We start from the raw sequence: 13,668 nt of genomic DNA on the forward strand, positions 1-13,668 counted from the left end.
TTTTGACAATGAGTTTGGATATAATCTTGTAAGTGGTATTACATAGACCAATTGGTCTATAATCAGCTGCACAAGTAGGCGTTTTCTTTTTAGGGGTAAGAGGGATGTAAATTTTGTTTATCAGTTTCAGAATATGCTTGGTTTCAAAGAATATAGTGACCATCTGGCAAACATCTTCACCAATAATATTCCATTGTCTTTTATAGAAACCTGCTTGAAATCCCTCAGGTCCTGGAGCACTCCATTTCTCCATACTTTTAAGAGTATCATGAATCTATTGATGTGAAGGAATGATCATAAGAAGAAGATTGCCATCCTCAGATATGATTGCAGGAAGAATCCTGAATAAATGTTCATCAAGATTAACAGTAACAGATGTACTTATATATTTGAAATGAGAAGTAAGATGATGAGATATTTCCTCTCTTGTATGGAGCCAGTTATTGTTGTGATCTTGCAGAGAGTCAATGTTGTTTCTTACTTTCCTTCTGTTGGTCTTTGTATGAAAATACTTGCTGTTGTTGTCCATATCATTATTGAAGTGATCTCTGGATTTTCGATGATAGAATTCACTCTTGCTTTTGTGCCAATTGTTTAAATCCTTGTTAATGCTGAGAATTTTGCTGTGATTAACATAAGAAGGAGGTTGAGCTTGTAAGGTAGCAAGTTCTTTTTGCAACTCATAAACTTTTTGGTTAACATTACCAAAATGACTCTTATTCCACAAAGATAGCTCTTTTCTTGTTGATTGAATCCATTCAATTAGTTGATAACCAGGAGATCCAGAAATACTAATCTTCCAAGCTTTCTCAATCACCGCAACACAAGATTCATCATTCAACCAAGTAAGAAAAAACTTAAAAGATTTCCAACAATTAGGAATGCTAGAATCAGAAACAAGCATTATAGGACTATGATCACTGCCATCTTGAGTAAGATGCATTAGTTTTGAGTTAGGGTAATTTAGGTTCCAATCTACATTCCCTGAGGCCATATCTATCCTTAATCTTCTAGTTCCAGTACCTAGATTATTTCTAGTCCAAGTGTAGTCTTTGCCTACATACCCAATATCCTCAAGACCATAATAGTTAATAATGCCATTAACAAACCCATCGGCTGAAGAAGATACTCTAGTATTATCATCTAGAAGGTGAAAATTTAAATCACCAATAAGAATCCATGGACCATTGTGATTGCTACCTATCTGTTGGATGTAATTCCACTGGTATTTTTTCTTAGCAAAGCTAGGATAGCCATACACACATGAAAGTAAAAATTCAGGTTTGCTGGGGTCATGTTGAACAACTAAGTTAAACAGTAGTTCACAAGTGAAACCATTTTTCCATAAAATAACTAAACCACCTTATAAGCCTACTGGTTCAATGAAGGCTTGATTAGGGTATTGATAGTGACTTATGAGAGGTTTACTTTTATCCTGACAGGTTTTTGTTTCACAAAGGAAAATGATATCAGGATTCTGAGTTCTAATAAGATCAGAGAGATGATTCCTAGTTGCAACAGACTTTAAACCTTGAACATTCCAGGAGATAATCTTCATTGTGCTATCGAAATTTAAATTGCAGCTTAAAATTGAGAAATAAAAGACGATACCTAAAACACTGGGAAGACTAAGTTTATGGTTTTTTTTAACGTAAAACCTAATGTAGTAGTAAGTGCATGCAAAAGTGGATGTGAAATAAATGAGGATGGTGTTTTTAATTTCTGTTATGTAAAATTGACGAGCAATGATTATTGCAATAATAAATCTCGAAAATAGAGAAACTAAGAAAAAATAAAAGTGTGTAAGAATTACCCGACTCTTCATTAATGCGTTTTCAAGATGTTCTCCTCGGGTTGTGCACCTATGAGCTTCCAGGGATTCTGTGATGACATCAGAACTGGTATTGGTAGAAGAAGACTCAGCTTCATTGTGAACAGTAGAAGGATCATTTGAAATTCTAGTTCTTTTGCCTAGTATCATCAACACCACTGGACTCATTTTGACTCAATAAGAAATTCATATTGATGGGAACATCCTCCTTAGGAGGAATGAAGGTAGTAAATTTAGTGAAATTCTTTTGGTTCTTCCTAGGAGATAGAGCATTAGTAGTAGGATTAGACAAGATGGTATTCTTCAATTTGCTGACTTTACTAAAAAAATAAGGCTTTTCACGAGCCTTTACAAGAAAGTCTGTTGCATCCTTACATACGTCTTTGTAATGCTTGATTATGTAACAGTCAGTGCAGATGCCACTAGGCTACCTATAATTGGAGTTTGGTACTCAGGTTTAGACCAAAACTAGGATTTGGTCTAACATTTGTCCAACGTTAGGGCTTGGTACCTGGACCAGATGTTGACATGCATTGACTGTTTATGACCATGCTTCACTTAATTTTATAAAATAAAAATATTTTAAAATTATTAGCTTACAAATATACCCATAAATTGAATCTAGGATTAACTGTTTGTACCCTTCAATTTTATCGTCTTGGATTAAACCAAAACCAGATCGAGGAGTTCTCTCTTCTATTTTTCTTCTTTCCTCTTCTCGTTTCTTCGTTATTCTTTTCTGTTGCTGAGTTGAGCGGCGATTGTGAGTTTTGATTGAGATTTCATATGGGGGATACAAATTGATGTAAGTGTATATACGTTGAAGGTGATGAGGTTGTTGTAAATTTTAGAATAGATCAATATTAAGATCGTGGAGATGCAAATGAAATATAATATTAGGATTCTTAAATCAATTTTTGAGATTGAACATAATTGATAGGATAGTCGAGTTATTGATAGCTTAAGAACGAAAGGGTTATCGATTGATTGATGTTATGGTGTTGATTGTTTAAGAATCGAAGAAATTAGGGTTTCTTTAAGTCTGAAGAACAAGAATATAATTGAGGAGTTAGGGTTTAGGAATTCGATTGAAGTTCAATCAATGATTGAAAAAAAGGAATTATAGTCTGGGTATAGTGATTGAAGATAAAATTCATAATTAGGGTTTGAAGGTGAAATGGAGTTGTGACGGTGGTTGTAATGGCAGTGATAAAGTAACAGAGAAAGCGATCGGTAGTAGTGTCGGAGACGTCATGGACAACACTCAAGTGTGAAGGAGTTGTTCTGATGGATGATCCAGTGAATGGAGAAGCTGTAAGTGCTCGGTTTCCGTTGATATTCAATATCAGCAACACTGTTCTTTCCCTGTCTCATATTCAAAGCAAAAACCTATTTAATCTCGGAACAACATCGAACCCATCTCACCAAGAGTATCTTCCGACAATGGGTTAAGAGAGATTTACGATTAAGACAAACTCAGATACCGAGATGAGGAAAGAAAGAAGATAGAGTTGCTGATGAAGATGAATCAGAACGAGAAGAGCAAAAGTTCCGAAGTGTCTCAATTAGTGAAATCTGGGTTCCATTTGAAGGATGAGATCTGTTAATTGAGAACATAGATGAAGAATGATGAGTATTCTGAGTTTTGAAGGGATATAGAAAGTGGGTATAATCTATAATCATAGTTGGAGAGTTGGGTTGTATCTTAAACTGAAGACAATGAAGAGATGGGTATGCTGATGGTGTTGTCTTAAAGATGTGTTGATTCATTGCAGGGTCTTTCGAGTTTATAAACAGGGTGATATTTATGAGTTTGTATACAGTTTGTTATAGGAAATGATGGAAGATTAGTTTTGCACTATGGATTGTCTGTATTGAGAAGTTAAGAAGTTAAGATTTTTTGTAAATACTAAGAAAACTGAAGGGTATTATAGTAAACTCTTTAATAATTAAATTTTGTATTAATTTTCTAATAATTACTAAACAGAAGTTAGAACTTAACCTAGTCAATATGGTCAACGTCTGGTCCAGGTACCAAAGCCTAACGTTGGACAAATGTTAGACCAAAGCCTAGTGTTGGTCTAAACCTGAGTACCAAACTCTAATTATCCATTTTTTATCCATCGAGATAAGCCTACATTAGTGATAGCTTTTACTCCTATTCTTAACGGATTTGTTAAGTCAATATTGACACAGACTTTAACAGGAACTCCTCTAACTGGTATGACGTCTTTTGGTTCGATAGCCACAACTTCACCCCATGATTTCTCCAATTTTAGTTACAACTTCTACATTCATGTGCTCAGGTAACAGAAACTTTTGTTGAAGCCAGAATTGTTGAAATCCCCAATATTTTTCTGTATAGACCATGTCAGGTATGTAGTCATGAACCACCAGTAGTCTCTTGTTAATGCTCCATGGACGTTCATCAATAACCTTATTTAGAAGAGACCAGTTGCTAAACTTAAAGATGAAAAATGTTTGGATCAATCTCGACAATTCTGCGATCTTCTTCAGACATAAAAGTCCATGTGAACTGGATGTACTTCTCCACCATATCATGATTCATGCGTCCTTTAATGATAACCTTACCAATAGCACTGGCTTCCCAAGCATTTCCTTTTACTTCTTTTTCATTATTATTATCTTGTTGAAATATTACCATTTCATTAGTGTCACCCAGATCTAGAGATGCTTGCTTGAAGTTGTAACCAATTCTCCTCCATCTTTATGATGCTGAGAGTTTCAGGGTTTGCAGAATTTTGTTGATAGTAAAAACCTAAATCAGCAGAAATAAATAACGTAGCAGTGTTTTGGCTAATTAATAACATGATATTGTTACACTCTTTTCCGTATTATACGAATTAATAGTAGGAGATATTTGGCTCATATAACAAAGGTAACTACAACTGGATAAAGGCTGACCGAGTATTAGGACGAGCCAAAATTTCCGTTTGACTTTGAGTTTGATTTTTTTTTGAAAAAATGGAAAGGTGGACTATAGTACTAGACCTGGTTACTGAGTTGAGACTAAAATGAGTTTTCTTCCGCCAAAAACCAAGAAATCTATCACAGATCTTATGCAAACACATGATTGAAGAAAAAAGGAGAATTAGTTACACATAATAAATTTGAAAAACTTATGCAAAGATATAATCACTAAAATGTGAAGGATAAGTTATAAATGCTCTACTGAAAACCAAAGAATTCAAAAGATATTAGAAAAGATTAAAGGAGATACTCATTTTACGATCAAAAATTGAGAGATTCATGAATTTGAAAGTAACTGAGTCAGCACATCAAAGTCGCCCGATTCGCAGAGAGAAGAGAGAGTTGAGCGGCTATAATACTTCCTTTGCTTCGTGAAAAGTGACACCTTCCCTTTTTTCAATTATACCAATTTTTAGGTAAAAATAAAAAAAATATCACTGCTTATCTTGAAAGAGTTGCGGTAGATATTTTTCTTTCTTTTCTTCTTTTAAGCAAATAAAGGTAAAAATTCAAACATCCTTGGTAAAATTGTAATCGATCGGCATATGCTATAAAGATTCCTCACGACACCTACAAAAGGGCAAGCAATATCTATTATATTGTGTAGGTATCACTTTAGCGACTTGAGTGACAAATGATTGGGTGGTGATACAAGTGATTTGAGTTCGAAACTCGCCGGCACCGAATTATTACCGATCAACGATCAAAAAAGACAAATCTTGCAATCTTTTTCCTAACAGGTTTCAGTGGGACATAATTAACATACTGAAGATACCAGGCAGTCCATCCTATCATGACTTTCTAATTACCATGGCATTATGGTACCCTGTTATTTTACTTGTTTTAGAATCTTTTTCTTAGCAAAAGGTTGGTTTTCATCAGTGTTGTGTTTTCAGATGGCCTATAGGTACCACTGAATCTACACCATATGAAAATGTCACTTTTCCCTTTAGTATGTGTCTGCTGGCCTTTTGTATTTGTATTTTGTGTTGCTTGCAATTCAACTGTGAATTCTCTATTTATCTTTAATGCTCCATGCCAAAGAAAAAGATGATGTATACAGATTTTTATTTTATGTATTCAAAGAAGGGAAAAAAATTATATGTAGAATAAATTAGTTTCTTGATTTTCTTTTAACTTCCATGTTTTCCAGTCGTCTCTTTTTGCCACCTTAATGCTCACTGTAGACTCATGTGATCACGCTTTCTGCTACAAATGTTGATGGTTGATGAGCTGAACACTCAGCGAGACTGTGATTGGATCAGAAGCTCTAGCAGCCAGCTAAAGTTGATGGTCCTCATTTTTGTCAAAGCATCTTAGGATTGCTCTTGCTAATTCATCTGGCAACATGGTATATTATGCTTTAATGTATGTGTAATCTGGATCTTTGTGCACGCTATCGTTCTAATCACCAACGCCTGAATGCCTTTACAGTTTCTCATAGTATCTTCTTTGCTGCTTTCAAGAAAAAACAAAATCAATGGTTAATAGTAAAAGAGATAACTCACTCAGCATGATAATAAAAAACTTTGAAATAGGTCACCTTGTCTGAAACAGATGGTGCAATCTTCTCCACTGCTCGATCAAAGTGTGTTTTGTTGATCATCCATTTCTTCATTTCAAAACTGCCCTCACCTGACATTCGCTTCTCTTCTAGGGCAATCATGGCAGCTTCATTAATCTGTAAAGCATAAAGTCAAAACAGTGAAGCTTGGAATAATAATAGAGAAGCTGATAAGCTGGATTTCAAATTTATGCAACTTTAGAGCATGGGATGCATACCACTGCAGCAAGATCAGCTCCACTTAGATTCTCATAAGCTTCTTCTTGCCCAATTGCAGCCAAATCTACATCCTCAGATATGGGTTTATTCCTGGCAATGGCTTTTAAAATCAACCCACGTTCTCTGGGACCCGGAAGAGGGACATACATGTGTTTCCCCAGCCGACCCGGTCGCTTGATAGCTTCGTCCATCACCTCGGGTCTACAGGTACGTACCACAGCAAGATGTCAAATACTAAGAAGAACAGAAGTTACTATGTTTTTCTTTCCTTCACAATTATTTTCTGAGTCAGGACAGTAAGAAATTTGAAAGATTCTAACCTGTTTGTTGCACCAATTACAAACACACCTCGTCGTTTATCAGCCCCATCTAGCTCTATAAGTAGCTGAAATGCAAATGGAAGATCCGATCCATTTACATTAACATACAAAATGTGTAAAATACTAAAATATAACAGACTGGCTTTGAATAGTATCTAACCTGGGTCAATGGCCGCTCAACAACCCATCCCCCATCTTTTCCCCGCTTTGTTGTCAAAGCATCCACCTGACAAGAATAGCAACGTCTTCCGCGAGTTACAAACTCAGGAATTTATATTATAAACTTTATCGCTAACAGATAATGATAAACACAATACCTTATTGAGTCAGAAATATAGGAGTGAAAGAACATAAAGGGGTCTAATAACAGTGTTGAGTTCAACAACTGGCAGAAAGTAACAACTGTGTACTGAAACAAATAGACAAAAAAAGAAAGGAACAAAAAACTTGCGAGGTGCACATGACAAAGGAGTGATGCAAAAAGAAAGTCTTTATTTTTGAATTTCGAAAGAAGAGTAACTTAATCAATCTCGTTTATCTTTTTTTTTTCTTCACAAAAGCTTCAAGAGAGGATCCGATTATAAATTTCATGGGTTATTAAGAAGCATATGATCAGGCTCTGCAACATAGATTATGAAGGCAGCACTCTTTTCACCCACTGTCAGTATTCCACATTCACATTTTACAATTCAACTATTCATGAAGTGAGAATTAAAATATTGGAATTGTGCCATAGTTAGATATATCAGGTGTTATTAGCCTTATAAGACAACACTAATGGTAATTGGAGAAGTTGTAAGAAGAGCCTGTGTACCTCATCAAAGAAAAGAATGCATGGAGAACATGTCCGAGCACGACTAAATATTGTTCGTACTGCCAACTCACTCTCTCCCACGTACTTGTTCAGAAGTTCAGGTCCCTATTTATTTGGTGACCAAAGTTAATATGTAATCTTAAGCAAAACAAACTACCAACCAATTTCAAATTCTAAGGAACAAAAAAAGGAAAAACAGAGAGGGAGGGAGGGAGGGACCTTAATGTGTATGAAATTTGCTCCAGCCTCATTTGCTATGGCCTTGGCAATTAGAGTTTTACCACAACCAGGAGGTCCATAAAGCAAAAATCCTTGCTCCAAATCTACGCCAAATTCCTGAAGAATCAAAGCCAATGAAAGATATAAAAAATGCTGACAACCCAAGTAACTAGATATCTATCAAGGTGCAGAAAATTTGTGACAGAAAAACTAAATTCGCACTTAAGTGTGTATTTGTGCGGCCAACGGAGGACGAGAAAACATGGCAGTAACATCATCAGAAGCACATGGAATTCAGCGGAAAGGCATAGCAAAAAGATTTAAAAAAAAAACTGCATAAAATATATACAAATTAGACAAATGGATTTTCCTTGATGCCATGAAGACATAAAGCTATGAGTGAGTCAATAAGAGCTTCATGCCATAGGAGGACATAGAGCTACAGAGATCATTGCATCATGCTCTGGCTTCCATGTTTCACAGGACAAAGTGCAAAAACAAGAATACGCCAATCATATAAAGAGAGGAGTATTTATTATATCCTTAAACTTCAGTATTAAGTTACTGTAGACACTTACAGTTGCAAACATAGAACTTACCTCAAATTCCTCGGGGTGTTTTATACGGCTAACAATATACCGGTCAAATTCCTTTCTCAGAAGATCAAGCCCTCCAACATCCTCCCACTTAACATTAGGAATAGCTGAGAATCCTTCTCTTCTTGATGATGGTTGAATCATTTTTACTGCATCCTGCACATTTGGAGGAACTTGATAAATAAAATGTCTCATACTCAAATAAACCTATGATGCTTTTCATACAACAATTTTGCAACGAAATATACTGATGCGGAGACACAACTCGGGATTAACAGAAAAGTATCTTTATCCACTCTTGGTGCGAGGAGTGATAACATTCTTGCACATTTTTGCACTACAAATGGAAAATAATGAAAGGAATAGCATCATGAATAATATGAGGCAGTCATATACTAAGAGAAGCAATTTCCCTCACAGAACATAGGACATGAGAAAGATAGGTCGCACTATTGCATATATGAGTTTGCACACGTGAAAATTTAACCCGAAATTCTATTTGATCACTACATAATTGATAGTTTAGAGGTTACCTCAAAATCACCCATGCTAATGCTGAGCCCTTCCATATCCCCAGCTTCCCACGATTGCCTCCACCACTGTACATTGGTCTCTTCATTAATGGGTTTCCTGCTATCAATTATTCTTTTCATCGCAAGATTACCAGCCTTGTTAACCAATGCTGACAAGTCAGCTCCAACAAAGCCCGGTGTAGCTCTAGCAATTTTCGCAAGATCAAAATTACAACCCATCTCAAGTCTAAGATTACGTGACAGCAAGGATAAGATTTCAGCCCGTGCTTTTTCATCAGGAACACCCAAAGCAAACTCTCGATCAAATCGTCCAGGCCTCCTGAGAGCAGGATCCACAGCATCAGGTCTATTTGTGGCTCCAATTACAAGAACATAACCAGGTTTTTTTCCAGAAGTTGTTGAGCCAGAATCTGCATCAGTTTTTCCTAGGACTTCGTATGATTCATCCATGCAAGTCAATAGCTGTGTCACTATTCGTTTTTCCATCTCCCTCTGTAGATTTTCCCTTTTAGAAGCAATAGCATCAATCTCATCAATGAATACAATAGAAGGAGCAGTCCTATATGCTTTTGAGAACAGATCACGTATGTTCTCTTCAGATGCACCTGAAATCATTCAATATACATACAAAAGATTTAATAAACAGAATCTAAAACCCTTTGAACTTAATACAAACGTATGCAAGAGCAAACGGGAATAAGCCACATTGCACTGAGGAAACCAAATACTAGTTGTTCATTGGAGCGTGTGTTTTATGTGGTTTGCCTGTCTGGTTTTCTATATTCTTATTGCAAAGATATATAAGTGCCGACCCAAAGCCCGAAAAAGTAAAAGACAAATTACAAAGAGATTAAAATGTTAATTTGTATCAAACAAGCATAGCAATGGAATTCATACCTGAGACACCAGAAACCACTTCAGTAGCAGATATTTTGTAAAATGAAATTCCAGTTTCATTCGCAATAGCATGAGCAAGCTTGGTTTTGCCACATCCAGGTGGTCCATGTAACAAAATCCCAGACAGAGGCTTAACTCCCAAGCGCTGAGGCAATTCTGGATGGCAAAGTGGAACAAGTATCTCATTGATCAACTCATCCAGAATCCCTTTAATTCCTCCAATATCCTTAAACATTGGCCCATCCTTCACCACCTTATCGTCATCATTCTTTGCCTCTATATCTCCAACAACACCCTTTGAACCCCTGCTCGAATTACCCTTCCCGGTTGTTGTTTCACCTTTACTTGGTCCCACTCCCATCATTTGTGTCTTCTTCTTTGATTCAGTATCAACTTCGATTTCCAAATTCTTCTTTTCTGAATTCTCACCCCTGGGACGGTAACCACCCCCTTGATTAAACCTAAGCATATCTCTCATCAAATCGGTTTCAGGTCTTACTTTTTGCTCATAAATTGCGTCACTGTCAGATGTCGAATCACCTCGATTTTCTACTTCCGAAGCATTATCATTTGCTGAAGAAGATACCGACCCTGACGGGCAATGCTTTTCCTTCATCCTCCTCTTCTTCTTATCCTTTTTATTAGCAGGAATCGGAGAAGCGGCAGCAATATCATTGTCGTCAAAATCATTACCTCTTTTAGAACCTGAATTTCTTTTCTGTTTCAACTTCATTACTCGTTGGACACGTTCAGTAAATTCCCCAACCTCTTCTTGATTAGTGTATTCGGGGAAATCAGTTAGAAGATGTTCAACAATTTCATTTACTCCTAATTTACTATGTTTCGATGATTTTTCTAGTGTTTCGATTCGCTTACGAAGATTGAAAGGACTTGTTAAAGGATTGGAATCTTTACGCTTGGTCATGTATACAAAGTACAAACCCTAGATTGAACAAAACCAAAATTAGGGTTTTACCTGGAGTGAAATTCAAAAACCTACTGCAACTCTGTAATTAACTCCACCACCGCCCTTTCTTCTTCTACTAAGCCAAAGCTGTAATTAGGGTTAATTTGGAATGCTATTTCCACGACTCAGAGTTAACACTCCACAGCCGCAAATGATAGAAACCCAAAGCAGCTGTAGCTTTAAGTCGCAAAGTGCGAACCTTGCGAAAGATATTTGGTCGGAAGTTGGAGTTTAGACTCGGACTCGGTCTGAGAAGCGCTGGAACCCGAATTAAGAGGCCACCCGCTTTCAATCAAAGGAGCTACTAAGACTAAGAGCAAGACAATGGGTGGGCCGAAATGAACACACAATGAATGAGGTAGAGGCCCTAGTAATGAAGCAAAGGACGGTGAACACTATATGTTCAGATATTCCGGTTGTCAACCGTGCTTTTCGAAATGGTAATGGCCCATAACGTGTCCGTCTAGAATCTAGATAAGATTTTTTTTTTTTTTTGGAAATCTCATAATTTTCTTGTAGATATTTAAATTGACGTTCGTATCTGTTTCAACAAGATTATTGGATAGGGCGTTCCTTATATATTTTTTTTTATTTTGAAAGAAAAACACAAAGATTTTCATTGATAAAGCTTGCTTACATGACAGATTTTTCAGCTTCTAGTTTAGCATTAACATAATTTGGAAGGTTCACATTCCATTTCCTATTACAATTATTAATCCTAGCATACCTGGCAAGAAGATCTGCCACTTGATTACTTTTTCTATTTCTAAAACACACAACAACAATACCTATAAACAATTCACTAGATGATGACATTCTCTAATAAGATTACCATCTTCCCAAGTAGGTATCTTGTACATCCCATTGATGTTATCCATCACTTTCTTGTTATCCTCCTCAACTATGACATGCTGAAGTTGCAGTTGAGAAATCCATTGGAGAGCTTTAAGAGCTGCAACTTCAGCTTGATTGACATCCCTGAATCTTTCTACCAAGGTCCATGCTTCCACCAATTGACCTGTAAAATATCTCTAATAGTTAGTGCAATTCCAGCAATAGGATTACCAGGTAAAACAGAGGCATCAACGTTAATTTTCAGCATTCCTCTGTGAGGAGGATTCCAATTATTTATGTTTATACTTATACTCTCAACTGTTTTGTTGCTATAACATAAGACCTACGGCTGATTCAAGTATCTGTTAGTTTGAATTTTATTCTCAGTGTAGAAAGTATGGATTCTGCTCTTTATGCTATTGACAGAGCATCTTTTGTTCTCAAATACCAACTCACACCTAGGCTTCCATATAAACCACATTGTGATCACAATGAGATTTACAGTGCGCTGTTTTCCAAAATTTATTCTTGAGCCTGTGTTGTCCCAAGATTTTATCCGTTGTTGCATATCTTGGATATTGCTTATTTCCTTAGAAATGTCTGGAGATATGGCATTCCAAACACTCCTGGCATAAGTACAATGGGCTAGAAGGTGAGTGATGGATTCTACTTCTGATTGACATCTCTTGCATCTACTATCTTGCATCTGGCCATGTCTGGTGAGTCTTTGGTTGACATGGAGAATGTCTTGAGCAACTTTTGATAAGAATAACTGGCATTTATGGGGTATCTTGAGATGCCATAATCCTAACCAAAATTTAGCTTCTTCTTCTTTGTTAGTTAGACTTTGACTGCAGTGACAGAGAATGTCTTTATAAGTGGAATTGACAGTGAACATTCCATTGCTTGTGAGAGAACACTGAATTTTGTCTTCATGCTGGATGAAGGCTTTATGTTTAATATTTTCTCCACCTGATCTTGAGTGAAGCAGATTTGTAGAAGACCCACATTCCAGTTTCTTGTGTTCATATCAATGAAGTCAGCCACCTTCATGTGATAAGGAACAACTGATCGCTGTCGTATGCGTTAAAAATAATTCACTTTCACACTCAACTAGATATAAATATAGTACGTGATAAGAAAGAATTCGTTCCCACAGAGAGGCTTTTGTTATTATCAAATTTTCAGATTCTTAAGTAACTAAAGGGGGGGATTTTTGTTTTATCTAAATAAACAAAGCAATAAAAGTAATCGAAAGCAATAAAATAATTTGAATAATCAATAAGGAGAAGATATTGGTCACGAGATAATATCATTCACAAACATGTATTTTCATCAATGACTACAATTGATATTTTAGTCTCTCATTTATTAGAAGTCCTAGGATATCTTGATCGCAAGAGTATCCCGTTTATTTCCCGATTTTATCACAAACAACATTAAAAGATGCTATTGTGAAATCTACCTAGAAAGCAACCTAAAGTGTAAAAGGACAATTAAATTTAACTCCCTAAGAGCAATAAGTTCTATGAAATAAGACTAATCAATGCAAACAAACGTGTAAAAGCACTAATTCGTTTTAACAAAGGTTATGATTCATATGTGACTAGTAGGATATATCACTACAAGCACTACTCACATTTATGCTACTTATAATCAGGAACTATCACTTTTTCGTATAATAACCCTAACCTAGCAATAGAGATGAAGACTAATCTAATTGATTCCGGACTCAACCAAACTAGCAATCAAATCATAAAACAATATAAACCACGAATCATAAACAATAAAGTTGAGACAAAACTAATAAATTGATTCAAATATCATGCTTGAGAAATCAACTTTTATCCCATAACCAATAATTGTGTTTAGCTACTCATAGA

The 13,668-nt window shown here is 36.0% G+C and overlaps 1 protein-coding gene across 1 annotated transcript; it reads right to left on the reverse strand.

Annotated features, from left to right (window-relative positions):
* Positions 1-5,815: 5,815 nt before the first annotated feature.
* LOC113344397 (cell division control protein 48 homolog C-like) lies at positions 5,816-11,141 on the reverse strand. Its single transcript, XM_026588378.1, has 10 exons — positions 9,985-11,141; positions 9,088-9,692; positions 8,558-8,710; positions 7,959-8,075; positions 7,740-7,844; positions 7,086-7,151; positions 6,926-6,990; positions 6,605-6,806; positions 6,366-6,503; positions 5,816-6,277 (listed from the first exon to the last, which is right to left on the reverse strand). The coding sequence occupies exons 1-10, from the start codon at positions 10,907-10,909 to the stop codon at positions 6,251-6,253; spliced, it is 2,403 nt and encodes an 800-aa protein (XP_026444163.1). The 5' UTR covers positions 10,910-11,141; the 3' UTR covers positions 5,816-6,250.
* Positions 11,142-13,668: the final 2,527 nt, after the last annotated feature.

Source organism: Papaver somniferum, unplaced genomic scaffold (genome assembly GCF_003573695.1).
Source record: "Papaver somniferum cultivar HN1 unplaced genomic scaffold, ASM357369v1 unplaced-scaffold_76, whole genome shotgun sequence".
In the NCBI taxonomy this organism is placed as follows: domain Eukaryota; kingdom Viridiplantae; phylum Streptophyta; class Magnoliopsida; order Ranunculales; family Papaveraceae; genus Papaver; species Papaver somniferum.

Coding starts and splice junctions, on each gene's coding strand:
- LOC113344397 (XM_026588378.1), bottom strand. CDS start 10,909: ATGACCAAGCGTAAAGATTCCAATCCTTTAACAAGTCCTTTCAATCTT. Junction 8,076..8,557: donor AACACCCCGAGGAATTTGAG/GTAAGTTCTATG, acceptor TTGATTCTTCAG/GAATTTGGCGTAGATTTGGA. Junction 6,278..6,365: donor CACCATCTGTTTCAGACAAG/GTGACCTATTTC, acceptor TCTTGAAAGCAG/CAAAGAAGATACTATGAGAA.